This window comes from Halichoeres trimaculatus, unplaced genomic scaffold (assembly GCF_033239565.1).
Source record: "Halichoeres trimaculatus isolate MK-OKI-2021-1 unplaced genomic scaffold, fHalTri1.1 fHalTri1_scaffold_6, whole genome shotgun sequence".
Lineage (NCBI taxonomy): Eukaryota > Metazoa > Chordata > Actinopteri > Labriformes > Labridae > Halichoeres > Halichoeres trimaculatus.
In genome coordinates this window covers 5166116-5180559 of record NW_027437184.1, presented here as the reverse complement: position 1 = coordinate 5180559, position 14444 = coordinate 5166116, and the positions used below count along the sequence as shown (strand labels likewise).

At 39.0% G+C, this 14444-nt stretch overlaps 1 protein-coding gene across 3 annotated transcripts in view; it reads left to right on the top strand.

Annotated features, from left to right (window-relative positions):
• Window positions 1-14444, top strand: part of dpysl3 (dihydropyrimidinase like 3) — a 73680-nt gene that overhangs the window by 33025 nt on the left and 26211 nt on the right. For all 3 annotated transcript variants that reach the window (XM_074671784.1, XM_074671783.1, XM_074671785.1), the window contains exons 3-7: window positions 3208-3392; window positions 7043-7207; window positions 7346-7407; window positions 9996-10076; window positions 13351-13419. In XM_074671784.1, coding sequence (XP_074527885.1) covers window positions 3208-3392; window positions 7043-7207; window positions 7346-7407; window positions 9996-10076; window positions 13351-13419 — 562 coding nt within the window. The remainder of the gene's footprint in view (window positions 1-3207; window positions 3393-7042; window positions 7208-7345; window positions 7408-9995; window positions 10077-13350; window positions 13420-14444) is intronic.

Below are 14444 nucleotides of genomic sequence, written 5' to 3'. Positions count from 1 at the left end.
GGCTCCTGAAATAGTCTGTAAACATCATCATTCAACTTTTTCACACAGTCTGGTGTTAAAAAAGTGATTAAAATCTCAAAAATCTTTAATATCATAGAATCACAATCGAATTAGCATCTCAAAAATTGTAAAAGAATCGAACAGAGAGATAAGCGTACCATCCAGCAACATCAATCCTGCCCATCGTCATTAGAATATTGTATCCTCTTCAATCAACCAAAACTAGTTTGATATGACAGCAACTTCGCTTATCAGAAAGGGCACAGTGCCACCTATTGAGGCAGAGTGAGATGATCTCGTTTACGTTTACTCAGACAAGACAAGACCCCCTGCTGTGACGTTACCATCAAGCTGTGACCTGAGTCAGACTGCTGTGTCAGTGTAAATGAACTGGCTATTTCAGTCGTTTTTCAAGCAATAATTTTCACCTACTGTTAGCTCCAGATTCTTTAATTCACAGACAAACTGCTTTACTTATGATTCCTAGTTGGAGAAGTTGAGTTTTGTAAACAAACTGCAACAGAAAAGACAACTTTTTGAGATTATATAGCCTGAAGAGCTAATCCATTATGAAAGCAGAGTGGTTAAAGGCCTTTAAAAAGTAAATGCAGGTTTAGTTTGAGTTAAGTTTATTCATGATTTAAATCTCTACACTTCTTTTTAGACACCAAATCTATCAGCCTGATAAACTCCCCTTGCAGTAGAAGTGAAAGTAACCTTCAGAGGGAAACTGTGTCTTCAGGCACACTGTGTCCTGCTGCCTGGTCTGGACCAAAATCAGAGCCCCTGTTTTTCAGCGTTCAGCTTGGAGGCAGTTGGCTCCAGGACAAAGTGATAGCAGCCCGTTGGGCCCAGAGTTTTATGTGCGAACACGTCCCGCCCCCCCAGACAAGGCGAGGGGAGTTTGAATTCCTCTCTCTGTGTCTCCCTGAATCGGGCCGTGCTCTCTTTCCCTCTTGTTCAGTTCTCTCTTGAATTTCCAATTATAGTCTCTTTGTCCCCCCTGTCCCTCAGTGAGGCTGCGCTGGGAGAGACACCCACAGAAAGGAAAGCCTGGTGTTGCATAATAAACACCCAGATGCCTGCTGGAGCATTGAGCTGCTGGCAAAGTCACAGAGACGCCGGCCTCTGCCCGCCGCCCGCCTGTCTGTGTGTCCGTCTGGTCGGTTTGCTCTATAAAGTCTGAACAACAGGGAGAGATGTTGAGGTGTTGACACGGTGATAATGTGCTGCGTCAGGCACGACTTTTATACTATTACTCTGACTTTCTTCAACATCTTTATTTTGTTTTCAAAATCAGCGAGTACTGTGATGAACTGAGCCACCCTGTCATAATTCAACACACTAAAAATGAGACCGAGGTTTAAATGAGTCTCCTCTGAAGACCAGCTGGGCTCAGATGGAGAGAAAGGGTCCTGAACTCAGACATCTGAGTTCACATCTGATACTTCCTGGGTGCTTTTGGGGGTTTTCCAGGCATGTCCAACTGGGAGGAGACCCATGAGTAAACTCAGAACTCACTGGGGGGATTAAATATCCCGCCTGGCATGGGAGTGCTTTGGAATCCCCCAGGATGAGCTGGAGAGGGTTGGTTTAGACCAGGGGTCTGCAACCTTTACTTTCATAGGAGCCCTTTTTCCTCTGCTCACCTGGGTTAAAGTCTTTCTGGTGCCACAAAATCTACTGTATCCTCATAATAGACTATGAAGTGTGTAAAATTATATTTCTTTTTTAAAAATTTTTAAAAATAAAAAAATTTGCCCCAATTTTCTTTCAAAAATTTGCAATAATTTCAAAAGAATGAATTAGTTTGCAGAAGTAAGAAATTTGGGAAAAACAAAAATTGTAAAAAAAAAAAAAAAAAATGGGGAAAATAGATAAATAAAAAAAGAAATCAAAATTTTCTATTTTAAATAAAAAAGCAAAAAAAGAAAGAAATTTCTAAATGCGCAAAAAGTCCCTTTTTTTAAATCTAAAAATGTACCAAAATCTTAAGATTTTATAAGTTCACAAAATTAAAAAAAAAAAAAATTGGAATTGTTTCAAAATTTTTAATTAAATTAATTTTCAAGAACTTAAAAATTTGGGTAATAGAAAAATTGCAAAAAAGTTAAAATAGATAAATAAATAAAGAACTCAAAATTTGCTATTTTGAAGAAATGAAAAAAAAAGCAGAAAAAAATAATTTTGAAAATGTGCAAAAATTCCTTTTTTAATTAAAAAAATTACCAATATTCTAAGATTTAATAAATTTACGAAAATTCAAAAAATATACCAAAAATCTGCAATAATTTCAAAACTGTTTTATTCTATTAATTTTCAAAGAAAGTTTGGGAAATACAAAAATTGCAAAAATGTAAAAAAAAAAGATAAATAAACAAATAAATTAGAATTTGCTATTTTGCAGAAATTTAAAAAATGCAAAAAAATTAAAATTTAAAAAAAAATTAGCAAGTGTTTAAGATTTTATAAATTCACAAAAATTAAAAAAAAACATCAAAAATCAAAAAAATTGCAAAAATGTAAAAAGATTTGAATTTGATAACTTAAATTGATGATACTGCTCAACTCATTTTTTTTTTGTTTTTTTGCTAATGTCTTGCCACATATAAAGCATGTTGACAGTTAAATGAATCCATCCACACAGAATTATTATCTGTATTTTCTTTCAGGTTTGTCTCTTGTAGATGTAGTTATCTTCCCAGGGCTGTAAAACTTGAGGTTAGCCACAGGTGCATGGAAAGTTGGTGCGAATGATTTTATTTAGTGTCAGTTTCTTTAATCATCAATACCCTCTGTAATTCAGAGCAAGATACTGGGAAAGAGACGTGCAGGGTTGTGACTAAACCAGTTGTTTCAGATGTTAGAGGATCACAGTTGCTTGAATTTACCAATCTGCTCTGTTTTGTTCTTTTTTAAAGATGAAAATCTCAAATATTTGAGCTGTTTTTCATCAAAATACACTATTCAGAGTTTTGGGAAGCAGTGATGAGTTTTTTTTTTTTAACGTACCCACAAACTGGCATTTTCAACTGTCCCAGTGGCATGCAAGATGCAGATTTCCTCCTTTGTCATGCATAATTATGGTTTATTACTACAATAGAGAAGCGCCAGGGGAAAGCCACACAGTTTATTTTGTCTGAAATCTTTTGTATTTCAAATTTCTGTCATCACACAAATATGTCAACATCCCCTTTCCCTCCACAGGCAGATCGGAGACAACCTGATCGTCCCCGGTGGGGTGAAGACCATCGAGGCCAACGGGAAGATGGTGATCCCTGGTGGCATTGACATCCACACCCACTTCCAGATGCCGTACCGTGGAACCACAACCGTGGATGACTTTGCTCAGGGATCAAAGGCTGCTCTTGCCGGGGGCACGACCATGATGGGTAAGGGGGCGCTGGTGAAGTGGGTTTCACATAAAGGGTAAAGAGAAGGGAGGAAGAGGAGGAGGAGGAGGGGGTTTATTGGTTTGGTTTTGGGCAGCTCTCCAAAACAGGACTACACAAAAGAGTGAGTGTACAGGGGGCCTGGACTCGGGGTATAAAAGAATCACTTCTCCCACAGAAACACAACACCAGTGTCTGTCTGCGTCGCTGTGTGTGGACAGCGTGGATGTAGACGAAGCTTCATGTTGCTCAGGCAGCAGACGCCAACACGCTAACAGCTGGTAGATACTATAGTCTCATTAATACCATTAACTTCTTTGAGCCGGCTGCTGCCCTGCTCGTTGTCTGCCAGGAGAAGGCTGTGCCTGAAACAGACAGGCGTGCCTCTGTAGTCAGCTCCTTTCATTCAGGGATTATATTCCAGAGAAAGTGAAAACATGCTCTGTGTTTGTGACACTGTATACGCCCGTCTGTGTGTGCTAGCATGCTAAAGCGCAGTGTTTCATTTGTAACTGCTGTTTCCATCTCGATCCTATTAACACGCTAAGAGCAGATAAGCAGATTGGGTCGTCTTTAATGAGATAAAGGCCTTGGTCAGTTGGAAGGCCAGCAGGCTGCCTTATTGTATTACAGCTGACTAAGATAGAGCAGGATTTTTTTAACACGGGGATACTATTGTGTATCATTAGGCTTCACTATCCATGAATAATCTCAGTGAAAACGAACTGAAAATTCAGACATGAAACGCTGAGATACACACAGATTACATCCAAAAAACACTACCAAAAGTGGATTCCCCTTATATGGTGACTACATAGTGTTTACATATGGACTGGACAGACCCACAATGCACCTCACTCTGCAGTGCACAGCCAGCCGCACATTCTGATAAGAGAAGGACACATCTACATCCAGCTCCAGTCAAACTTAATGCACTGAAAACTTCTGGATATGCAGAATAAATTTAACTTTCTTAAAACTTTAAAGTATTTAAATGTTAAAAAAACAAGATTAACAACCAAGTTAAAGGAACAGTTTGTCACAGTAAGAGGTAAAAACTTATGGAAGAATCTGGAAAAGGACACCAAACAGGCAAAATAAAGTATATTTTTAAAATATTACCAGATCTAATATGTAAAGTAAATTTGAGAATAAGAGTTGAAAAAGAAATCAGTTTTTGTTTTTTATGAACATTAGAGAAGTCTAAATCAAGAACTTTTATTATTTATTTTTTATTTTTAGGGGGTCATATTTATTTATTTTATTTATTTTTATTCAATATTTTTATTTTATTTTTTTATTTTATTTTTTTTTTTGGGGGGGGGGGGGTAAGTTTTGCAATAGGTGGTTTGTTAAAAATACTTTGTGAGGGAAGGGGCAGACAAAACAAAAACTTTTCTTCCTTTATTTATGTGTAGAAGTTCAATTTTGTTTCACTAAATGTTTTAATTTTTTTTTAGAATAAAATAAAATCAAAAATTAAAAGATACATGTCAAAAAAATCAGTTCACTGCAAAACACTGAAATTTTATGAAGAGTTTTTCTCTTATTTTTAGTAGAAAATGTCTTTTTAGACTTAGTATGAGCCACATTCATCTGATCAGTCCAGAAAAATGTCTTGTTTCAAGTTATTTAAAAACAAAAATGAGGTCTCAATTGCTGTAACAAGTAAGAAAAAAATCTGCCAATGCAACAAGAGAAAAGTTTCTTGTTTTAATACATTATTCTAGTGTCAAGCATATTTTTCCTGTTAACAACTCAAAACAAGACATTTTTCTGGACTGGTCAGGTGAATGTGGCTCAAATCAAGAATAAAGAGACAGTTTTTACCTAAAATATGACAAAAACACTTGATAGGATTTCAGTTTTTGAAGTGTGATTAATTTTGTAGCGATGGTGGATACTGGAGCCCTAACTGTCAGACAGAAAAAGGACAGAAGAGCAGAAGAAAGAGAAACAGGAGAGAGATAGAGCACAAGCTAAAGGCTAAAAGAGCTAAACTGTTTGTCCTAATGTTGACTCCAACCCACAGTCAGCAGTTATTCTGCAGTGGTCTGTTCAAACTTGAGAGTCTATCAATAAAATGAAGAGTGAGGTTACGTTAGCTCTGATTGGTAGATGACTGGCAGGACATAACCAGGATTCACTAACGTTACACATTACAGACACGTAAACTGACTGTTAGCTTGTTGTCATTTTAGCCTACAGATACGTCCTAGCACCAGGCTGCTAGTAGCGCTACTTATAGCAGGCTCCTGATGTACGGTGCAAACCTACAACGTTAGCTTGTTGTCACGTTTCAAACCGTCGCTCTACACAACTGTACTGATAAATACCATACCTCAGAGCGTTGTTTCCAGTAAAAAGTTGACTTGAACAAAGAAAATTTGTTCCAAAACAAACACACTCTGGGTTAAAACTCACATCTTCATGACAGTGTGCGTGAGACCCTAGGCCAGAAGGTGGCAAGGCAGTCACAATAAAACAGATCCTCCTCACAGCAGCTTTAAAGACAAAAATGAGGTCTGAGTTGCTTGTAACAAGTAAAAAAAATCTGCCAATTGTATGAAGTCATTATTCTAGTTTCAAGCAAATTTTCTAGCAAATTTTTCTTGATCTGTTGGAAGATTTTTTTACTTGCTATGAGTGATTTGGGCCTCATTTTTGTCTTTAAATAACTTGAAACAAGACGTTTTTCCTGGGCTGGTCAATTGAATGTGGCTCAAATGTATTATATAATAAGACAAAAAAGCTTGATAAGATTTTTAGTTTTTCGCTGTGTTCTTGTTAAGTCCTACCCCAATAGATTTTTTTTTAATTAATAATATGAACATTTGCTCTAAAACAGTGCGTCTGTGCCAAACTGTGTGCTCAGAGAGACTCCAAATCATAATTTAGGCTCCATGTTTTAAGAACTCTTAGGTCATAGAGCTGTCTAAATATCCGACTTTATGCTGTTTTATTTGTTGTTATCATGATTGTGTTAGCGTAATATTCTGTAAGTGACATTAAACCAACGAGGTGCTGTTTTTCCTTTGTTATATTTACATACACAAATAAGACTATTTATAACCTGTTCATTGGTGACATGGTGGACATAACGAGTCTCCTTCCAGCTTATTTATATCAGAAGTGGTGTAAAACCTTTGTTTTGGATATCCAACGCTGTCTTCAGAGCAGAAAATGATCAGAAAAGCTGCAGAGACCATCTTAAAAAAGATACAGAGTTGCTGATTCAAACTGGTTGGTATTATCAGAGGACCTATGTGTGTCTCAAAATATAATCAGTGATTTGCCCTGGAGTTATTACTCCCATAGGAAAATGGCTAAAGCTGAAACAACCAGAACCTAAAGTCTGAAACACCTTCAGCTGAAGTGGAGGACATCTGCATTCAGACTATGATGTTCAAATTTAACCTGACAACCGACAAGGTTTGTCCCCGCCAGCGGGGTCCTGCTGGGACTGTCACAGACAGCTGATTATGCACGATAAAAAACACAGAGAGGAAGTAGAAACACCAGCAGACAGATCCTGACATCAGTCTGTCTACTCCTCTTCATATGTGACTGTCCACACCTCGCTCTGTCACGCCTGTGTCTCGTCTTCCTCTGATGTATTCTCTTTATTTATTCGTCCTCGTCTCCTCCAGTTGACCATGTGATCCCAGAGCCTGGCAGCAGCCTGTTGGAGGCCTATGACCAGTGGAGGCAGTGGGCGGATGAGAAGGCCTGCTGTGATTATTCCCTCCACGTGGACATCACCCACTGGAACGACAGCGTGAAGCAGGAAGTGGACAACCTCATCAAGGAGAAAGGTGGGCGACTGCAAAGTGATGCACTGAAGTTAATACTATGTGTATAATATTTAATATTTCTCCCACCCTGGGAGAAAAACCAGATAATTTGTCCAAAATAACATCACACTCTGATCATTTTTTACATTTTTTTTCCAGGTGTGAACTCCTTCCAGGTCTACATGGCTTACAAGGACTACTACCAGATGAGCAACAGTGAGGTAAGTTTAACTTTAATGAGCCTGCTCTTTAAAGAGAGATTTCCACCGTTTCTGGAGTCTGTATCAGGGCTTTGAGAGTGAACCTAATGGGATGCAACCTACACTGATAGGTCAAATAGATAAAAAATAAAAATAATATTTAATAATAAGTCATATAAAAAAGTAATATTTTCAAAATTGTTTGAAGTTTCGAACCCCCCCCCATTATAAATTTGCAAATATTTTACAAATTTTTTAAATTCTGGAGAATTTCTTTAAATTTTAAAATCTAAAAAATTTGCCAAAACTTCCCAAAAATGGCACAATTTTTGAAGGTTCAAAAAAAATAATAAAAAAAAAGATTTCCATATTTTTTTAAGTTTCCAAAATTAACAAAAAAATATGTATACATTTGCAAAATTTTTACATTTTTTAAAAAACCTTAGAAAAATTTCTCTAAATTTTTAAATCTAAACAGTTCCCAAAACTATCAAAAAAATATTACATTTTTTGAAAATTAAAAAATTACAAAATATATATCCAAAATTGTTTGAAATTTCCACCCCTCCCCCCCAAAAAAACTAATAAATTTGCTAAATTTTCACAAATTTATTAAAATTTTAGAACATTTTTTTGAATTTTAAAATATTAAAAGTTGCCAAAACATCCCAAAAACATTTTACACAATTTTTGTAGTTTTGAAAATAAAAATAAAAAAATACCAAAATTTTTTGAAGTTTCCAAAATTTGCAAAAAAAAGAGAAATTAATAAATTTGCAAAAGTATCAATTTAAAAAAAAAATACTTAAATTTGACTACTTATGTTTATAATTTTTATCAACTCAGCATTTTTGTTGTTAGCTTATGTTTGCTACAAGGAGCCACTATAGAGGAGTCAAAGAGCCGCAGGTTGAAGACCTTTGATCTAGTACGAAATTCACAATCTGTGTCTCCTTACTGTAGTTGAGCAAGTTATCCAAACAGCAGAGGAAAAAAGTTGAACAAGAAACACATTGAATTAATTTTTTTCACTTGGGACAGCTGTGCCTTAGTAGTACAGAGAGTGGTATCTAAAGCTGCGTTTCCACCAAGCAGTACGGGTCGGTTCAGTACGGTTTGGGACAGTTAAATCTCATCCTGTTTGCGTTTCCACCGCAAACTGTGCCCTCTCGTGGTGGGCGGCGTATAAGCTGGATGCCGGAAGCCACAGCTGGTAAACAATGGCGCGACGCCGTAGCAGCTTACCCCGCGATTAAATCCAACAAAGAAGAAAACATGACACAGGAAACAAAGAGCACGGATGGAAGACATGCAGCATTTAGTCCTCTCTGTGATTTTCATGAAACTCTCTGTTACAAAGTGCAATCAAGCTTTGTTTCAGAGAAGTCTGTGTGCCGCCAGGAGAAATGCAGCAGCTGTCGGGGTAAGTGACGATTCTTTTGACCAATCAACGGTCTGCAGTGTGTTGCTCCACCTTCCGAGAACGGATCGGTTCAGTCTGGCACCCATACGAAAGGGTCCCAAAAAAGTGGGACGGCTCGTCTCGGTTTTTAGGGATCCGTCCCGGGATGAGTCAGTGGAAACGCTGCTAAAAGCGCACCGTACCGAGACGAACCGACCCGATTGCTTGGTGGAAACGCGGCTTTATTTGGAAGGTTAGTGTTTTGTTTCCAGCTTCTTCTTGATTCACATGTTAGAGAGTCCATTTTCTATTTTTTACATCAAAGAAAAAAAAGCTCGTTCAGTTACATTTCTGACATTTTAACTAGAAACAGGAAAAAAATTTATGCAGGGGGATAATAACCGGAACATAGAAACTCTTTTAATGTTTTGATGCATTAAAGTGATTTTTAAAGTTGGGTTAAAAAATCTGATCTGCCATTTGACTCTTTTAGCTCTAAAATGTCTCACAGTACTGCACTTCAAACTTAAACCATGGTCATTTTATTGTCATTATCCTATTAAAGTAATCCAATAGTGATGAATAAAATCCATCACTGATGACACGCAGAGAAACAGTCACCAAACATGAAAACATGGAGTTAGGGCACTGGTTTGGCTCCAAGCATCACAGCGTCTGAGACAGTGATTAATTTATGACCTTCACTTCTGTGTTACCGTTAAGATTTCCTCTGAAGCACTGAGTTTCAGAAACCCATCAATCTCTGTTTTCTTGTCCTTATGTAACTTGTCTCCAGTGATGTACGGTGTGAGTTTGTCCAGCTGGTGAAGGCAGAAAAACCAAGTGTGAATCCAGACTCTTTGAGTTTCTCATGCAGCCGTGGATAATTCAGTCCATCAGAGAAACACGAGGCCACAGAAATAGTCCGGCCTGAGAAACTGATGTCATGCACTCATGAAAAAACTGTGGCGCAGCAGCGTTACAACAACTGCAGCTCATCATCCCACATAGGCTGAACCGTTCCTGGAGACCACACACAATAATTGCAGCGTGTCGCGGTCGCACACATCATGTAAATTGTGGCCTTGTGCTTCAGTCGGACCCCTGGGATTAAATCTAATGTTTGATTCTTGTGTAAACAACCAGGCAGGGTTTTATATAAAGCCACGTTACTGTTATTTGACTGCTCTGTGTCTCTGTCCTGCAGCTCTATGAGGTCTTCACTTTCCTGGCAGAGCGAGGAGGCATCGCTCAGGTCCACGCTGAAAACGGGGAAATTATTGCTGAGGTAAAAATAAAGAGAAATAAACTCACTGATTTATTTCTCCTCTCTTTCTCCCCAGCCTCCTCCTCCCTCGCTCCTTCTCTTTGCTTCTTGTCTCAGGTCCAGCTCTGTGATCTGTTTGAGTTTAATGTGATTTACTTCGGTTCACTTCAGTTCACCTTCCCCGTCTTATCGCAGATCACCTCCTCTACCTACAGACTAAACAGGCCGTCGGTGATGAAGGGGAATGTGTTTCCTGTTTAACAGTGATGTGTGGGTGTAGTAAACACAGGATGGTTCTGCATCGTGGACCCAGTGAAGTATGAACTGTAATAGTTGGTGGATTGAGAGGATGAAATTAGTCAGAGCTCCAGACAGAGCCTGGACTCTGTAACGTCTTGTGTTTGTGTGTGTGTGTGTGTGTTTGTTGGAGCTGATTCACTCCAAATCCCTGCTCCCCGACCCAGATTCAAACCAGGACTGAGGGGGACTGCTTTTCTTCATCTTATAGACCAAAGTTATCGTGACCTGACTTTAGCTCCTGACATACAGACGGCTTGTTTGTGCTGGTGTGGAGGCTGTATTCAAACCAAAGGACAAACAGGTGAATCATAGGTAAATACTATGATCCACACTAGACACTCGGGATAGATACAAGTAATCGAGTACTCGAATACAAGGGAGGCCTGAAAAGTTCATATCCTGACTAGGAAGGAGTTCTGCCATAGTGATGAAACATTTTCTGACACTTACAGCATGGTTTATTTTCAGATTAACTTACACTGATGTTTTGCTTGAAGACTTTGAAAAGTAGAACGAGAGACGTTTTGTGAATATGGATAAAATTTGGCACCGTGGTGTTATCAAGTATCTGCAGAAAAAGGGGTTAACCCCCAAGGACATTCATACCAACATGGTTGCTACAGCAGGGGATGATACTCCAGCTTATTCAACTGTGAAAAAGTGAGCAGCTGAATTAAACAGGGGTAGGAAGAGCCTTGAAGATGAACCAAGGTCCGGACATCTTGCAACAGCAACAACCCAAGAAAACATTGACCGTGTTGAAAATAAACCAACCACTTTAAAGGTCCCATATTCTGCTCCTTTTCTGCAGTTTAATCTGGATCATTGATGTCTTCATGAAATGGTAGTAACATGTTTTGGTCCAAAAAGCCAATAAATCAAGCACAGCAGCATTGTTTCCAGGCTCTCATAGCCCCTCTGTTCAGAACGCTCTGATTTAGTGGGCGTGGCCTTCATATGTAAATGAGCCACCGCTGATACCGCCCCGCTCTTCCGCATCACTGAGAGCGGCGCCACAAGCTCCAAGTGCACAATGTTTAGAAAACAGCAAAGCTTGTTTACCGTAACATTACAGGCTAAAACAACAGGCTAACCGCAGCTAAAGTTAGCATCCTGAAGCTAACACAGAGACAGGGGGGACACTGAGGAAAAGCTCTTCCATCTGCTCCACAGCACACAGCATTTAAAATACTCACATTTCCAGGGTCCCAGGTTTGTTGGAGGATGGTTGGTAATGCGCCTGGATTCAGGACCAGTCTATTCACTAGCCCTCTGTTGGACTGTCCAAAGTTGGAAAAGCAGTCGGCCGTGAAGTGACTAGCACACACATGCACAGTTTTACTGAGTGTAGCTGGAACATTTCCCTCATAAATGAACTCTAGACACTTAGTCTGTCTTCTCCCGAGATGGGAAGCTTGTGCATGGAACTAACTAAACTAAAAACTAAAAACAGAGCAGCGGGGAGGGGGTTTCGGGGTATCTGCTCATTTGCTCCTGATTGGTCAAAAAAGGAATCGCTGACGTCGGCAAATCCCGGAAATTCCAAACAACTCGTTTTAGATCAGGATTTTACATTCACAAGCACTACTAAGTACAGGTTTTGTCATTAAATATCACATTTTGAGGGCTGGTAGGAAAGCCAAAGACCCACAAATTTCACTAAAAGACTTGATAAAGTGATTTTTGCATAATATGGGACCTTTAAATAAGATAATGTTTAAAAATTCAGCAACAGCAAACATTTGATTTTTGAAAAAGTTGAAGCTCCAAAATTGTGAACCATCCCTCCTTGAGCTAAAATCCCAAGACCAGTGGCGTCAATGGCCTTCACTCTTCTCCCAACCTTTCTCGTCTCTTTTTCTCTTTTCCTGTTGCATGTTTTTTTTCTGAATGCTAAAACAAATCTTGATTTGGTTTTGGATTTGTTTCACCCTCTACAGTTTGGAAGGTCACCCAATTTAGATCAAGTGTTTTTGTTGTGTGTTCTTGGTTGCATAGATATAACCTTCGGTAAAACGTTTTCCTGATTGCCCAGCAACGGGGTTGATGTGGGCTCAGCTTTAACTTCATTTTCTTTTATTATATAGAAATAATAGTAATAATAATAATTCAAAAATCACTCCAATTATATTCCGACAAGATTGGTGGTAAGTCTTTCTTTGGTTGAAACTCTTTTTTGCAGAAACAGTTTCAGCCCTTCTGACTTTGAGTGTCGCTAATTTACCAATTTATCACTTGTTAACTTTTTATCTCTTCTACCAATCATGTATCGGGGTGATTTTTTAGTAGATAGTTCCCCCTAAAGTGATAAAACATGAACCTCCCGCACAGAGATGTCTGAGCTGCTCAGTCCTTTTAGTGGTTTCACACCTGGAGTTAATCTCAAATGCAGACACAGCTCGAGTTTTCACGTCTGTCATCGACAGATTTTCACTCCTCAGACGGCTTTGAAAAAAACAGTCACAGCAGAAAAATTTGACTGAGCTACAGGTTTTGCCGCCTCTGCCTTCATTCTTCATTCTCTTTTAAAGTCGAGCTCCTCATCTGTGTGGTCTCACTGGGCTGGAAGTGTTTGGCAACCCGCGTATGATGACTCACACTTTTCCTCCCTATAGTTCACTCAGCTGACTTACAATACCCTCCCGTCTTTATTTGGCTCTGTAGTTGCCATGGACCTGCTAAATCCATAGCATCCAAACAAGAAAACAACATGGATCCATTCATTTATGAAGCTAGCTACATTAGCTCCATAGAGGTAGGCCTACAAGTTGACAGAGACCCTCACCAGTGCTGTGGGGTTTCCCACAGTCCTCTGTGTGTGGCCTGATTCAGATGACAGCGCAGCGGCTTGTATCCTGTGAGCTTCACACAGACAGAAACAGAATATCATGTTGGAGCGTGACCAAGGGCTGACATCAGCCTCAAACCGCGGAGCAACACCATCTCTGAGTTGGGCGAGCAGTTAACAGGCCTCTGATGTGTGTTTGGTGAACAGGAGCAGGCCCGCATGCTGCAGATGGGCATCACCGGACCAGAGGGGCACGTGCTGAGCAGGCCAGAAGAGGTACAACACACACAAACACACACAAACACACACTCAGATGATTTGGAGCTTCTTTGAGAAACTTTCAGTTTGATTTAGCACCAGGAACTTTAAAGATGCTTTGAGGAGGATCTGTTTTAATTGGACTGCAGTGCCACCTTCTGGCCTGGAGTCTCACACACACTGTCGTGAGGACCTGACTTTTAACCAGGCGTGTTTGTATTGGAAATGAATAGAGATCAGATCAAAACAACTTTCCTCACACTACAGTTTGAAATGTGACGACAAGCAAACGTAAGTTTATACTATACTTTAGTTGCCGGCTATATGTAGCTCTACTGACAGCCCGGTGCTCTAAGATGGGGTTCCCCTCAAACAGCCTTTGCTTCAGGCCGTGGCCCCCCTCTGGAAACCAACAGACTGTGCTTCAAAGTGTGTGAAGAAATGTCAACTTCAAAAAAGTTTTTACGAACTTTTAACTGTTCAATTATTATTGCATTTGTTTAGAAAATGAAACTATGAACAAACAAAAGCCAGACTCACACAAGTAGGTTCACTAAAAAGATGTCTTCTGCTCAAAATAAGACAAAAACACTTGTTAAGATTATAGTTTTTTGCAGTGTTGTTGCAAAGGAAGATCCTCAAAATTGTGTTTGGTTTTTTACACTTCTAAAAACTGAAATCTTATCAAGTGTTTTTGTCTCTTTTTCAGTAAAAAATGTCTTTTTTTTACTTGGTATGTGCCACATTCACCTGACTAGTCTAGAAAATGTCTTCTTTCAAGTTATTCAAAGACAAAAATGAGGTCTGAATTGCTGTAACAAGTAAAAATAATCTGCCAATGGAACAAGAAAAAAGTTACTTGTATTAAGATATTATTCTAGTTCCAAGCAAATTTCCAAGCCAAATTTTCTTGTGTCATTGGCAGATTTTTGAACTTTATTACAAGCACTTCAGATCTCATTTTTATCTCTAAACAACTTGAAACAAGACATTTTTCTGGACTGGTAAGTTAAATGTGGCTCATGCCAAGTGTATGAAGACAG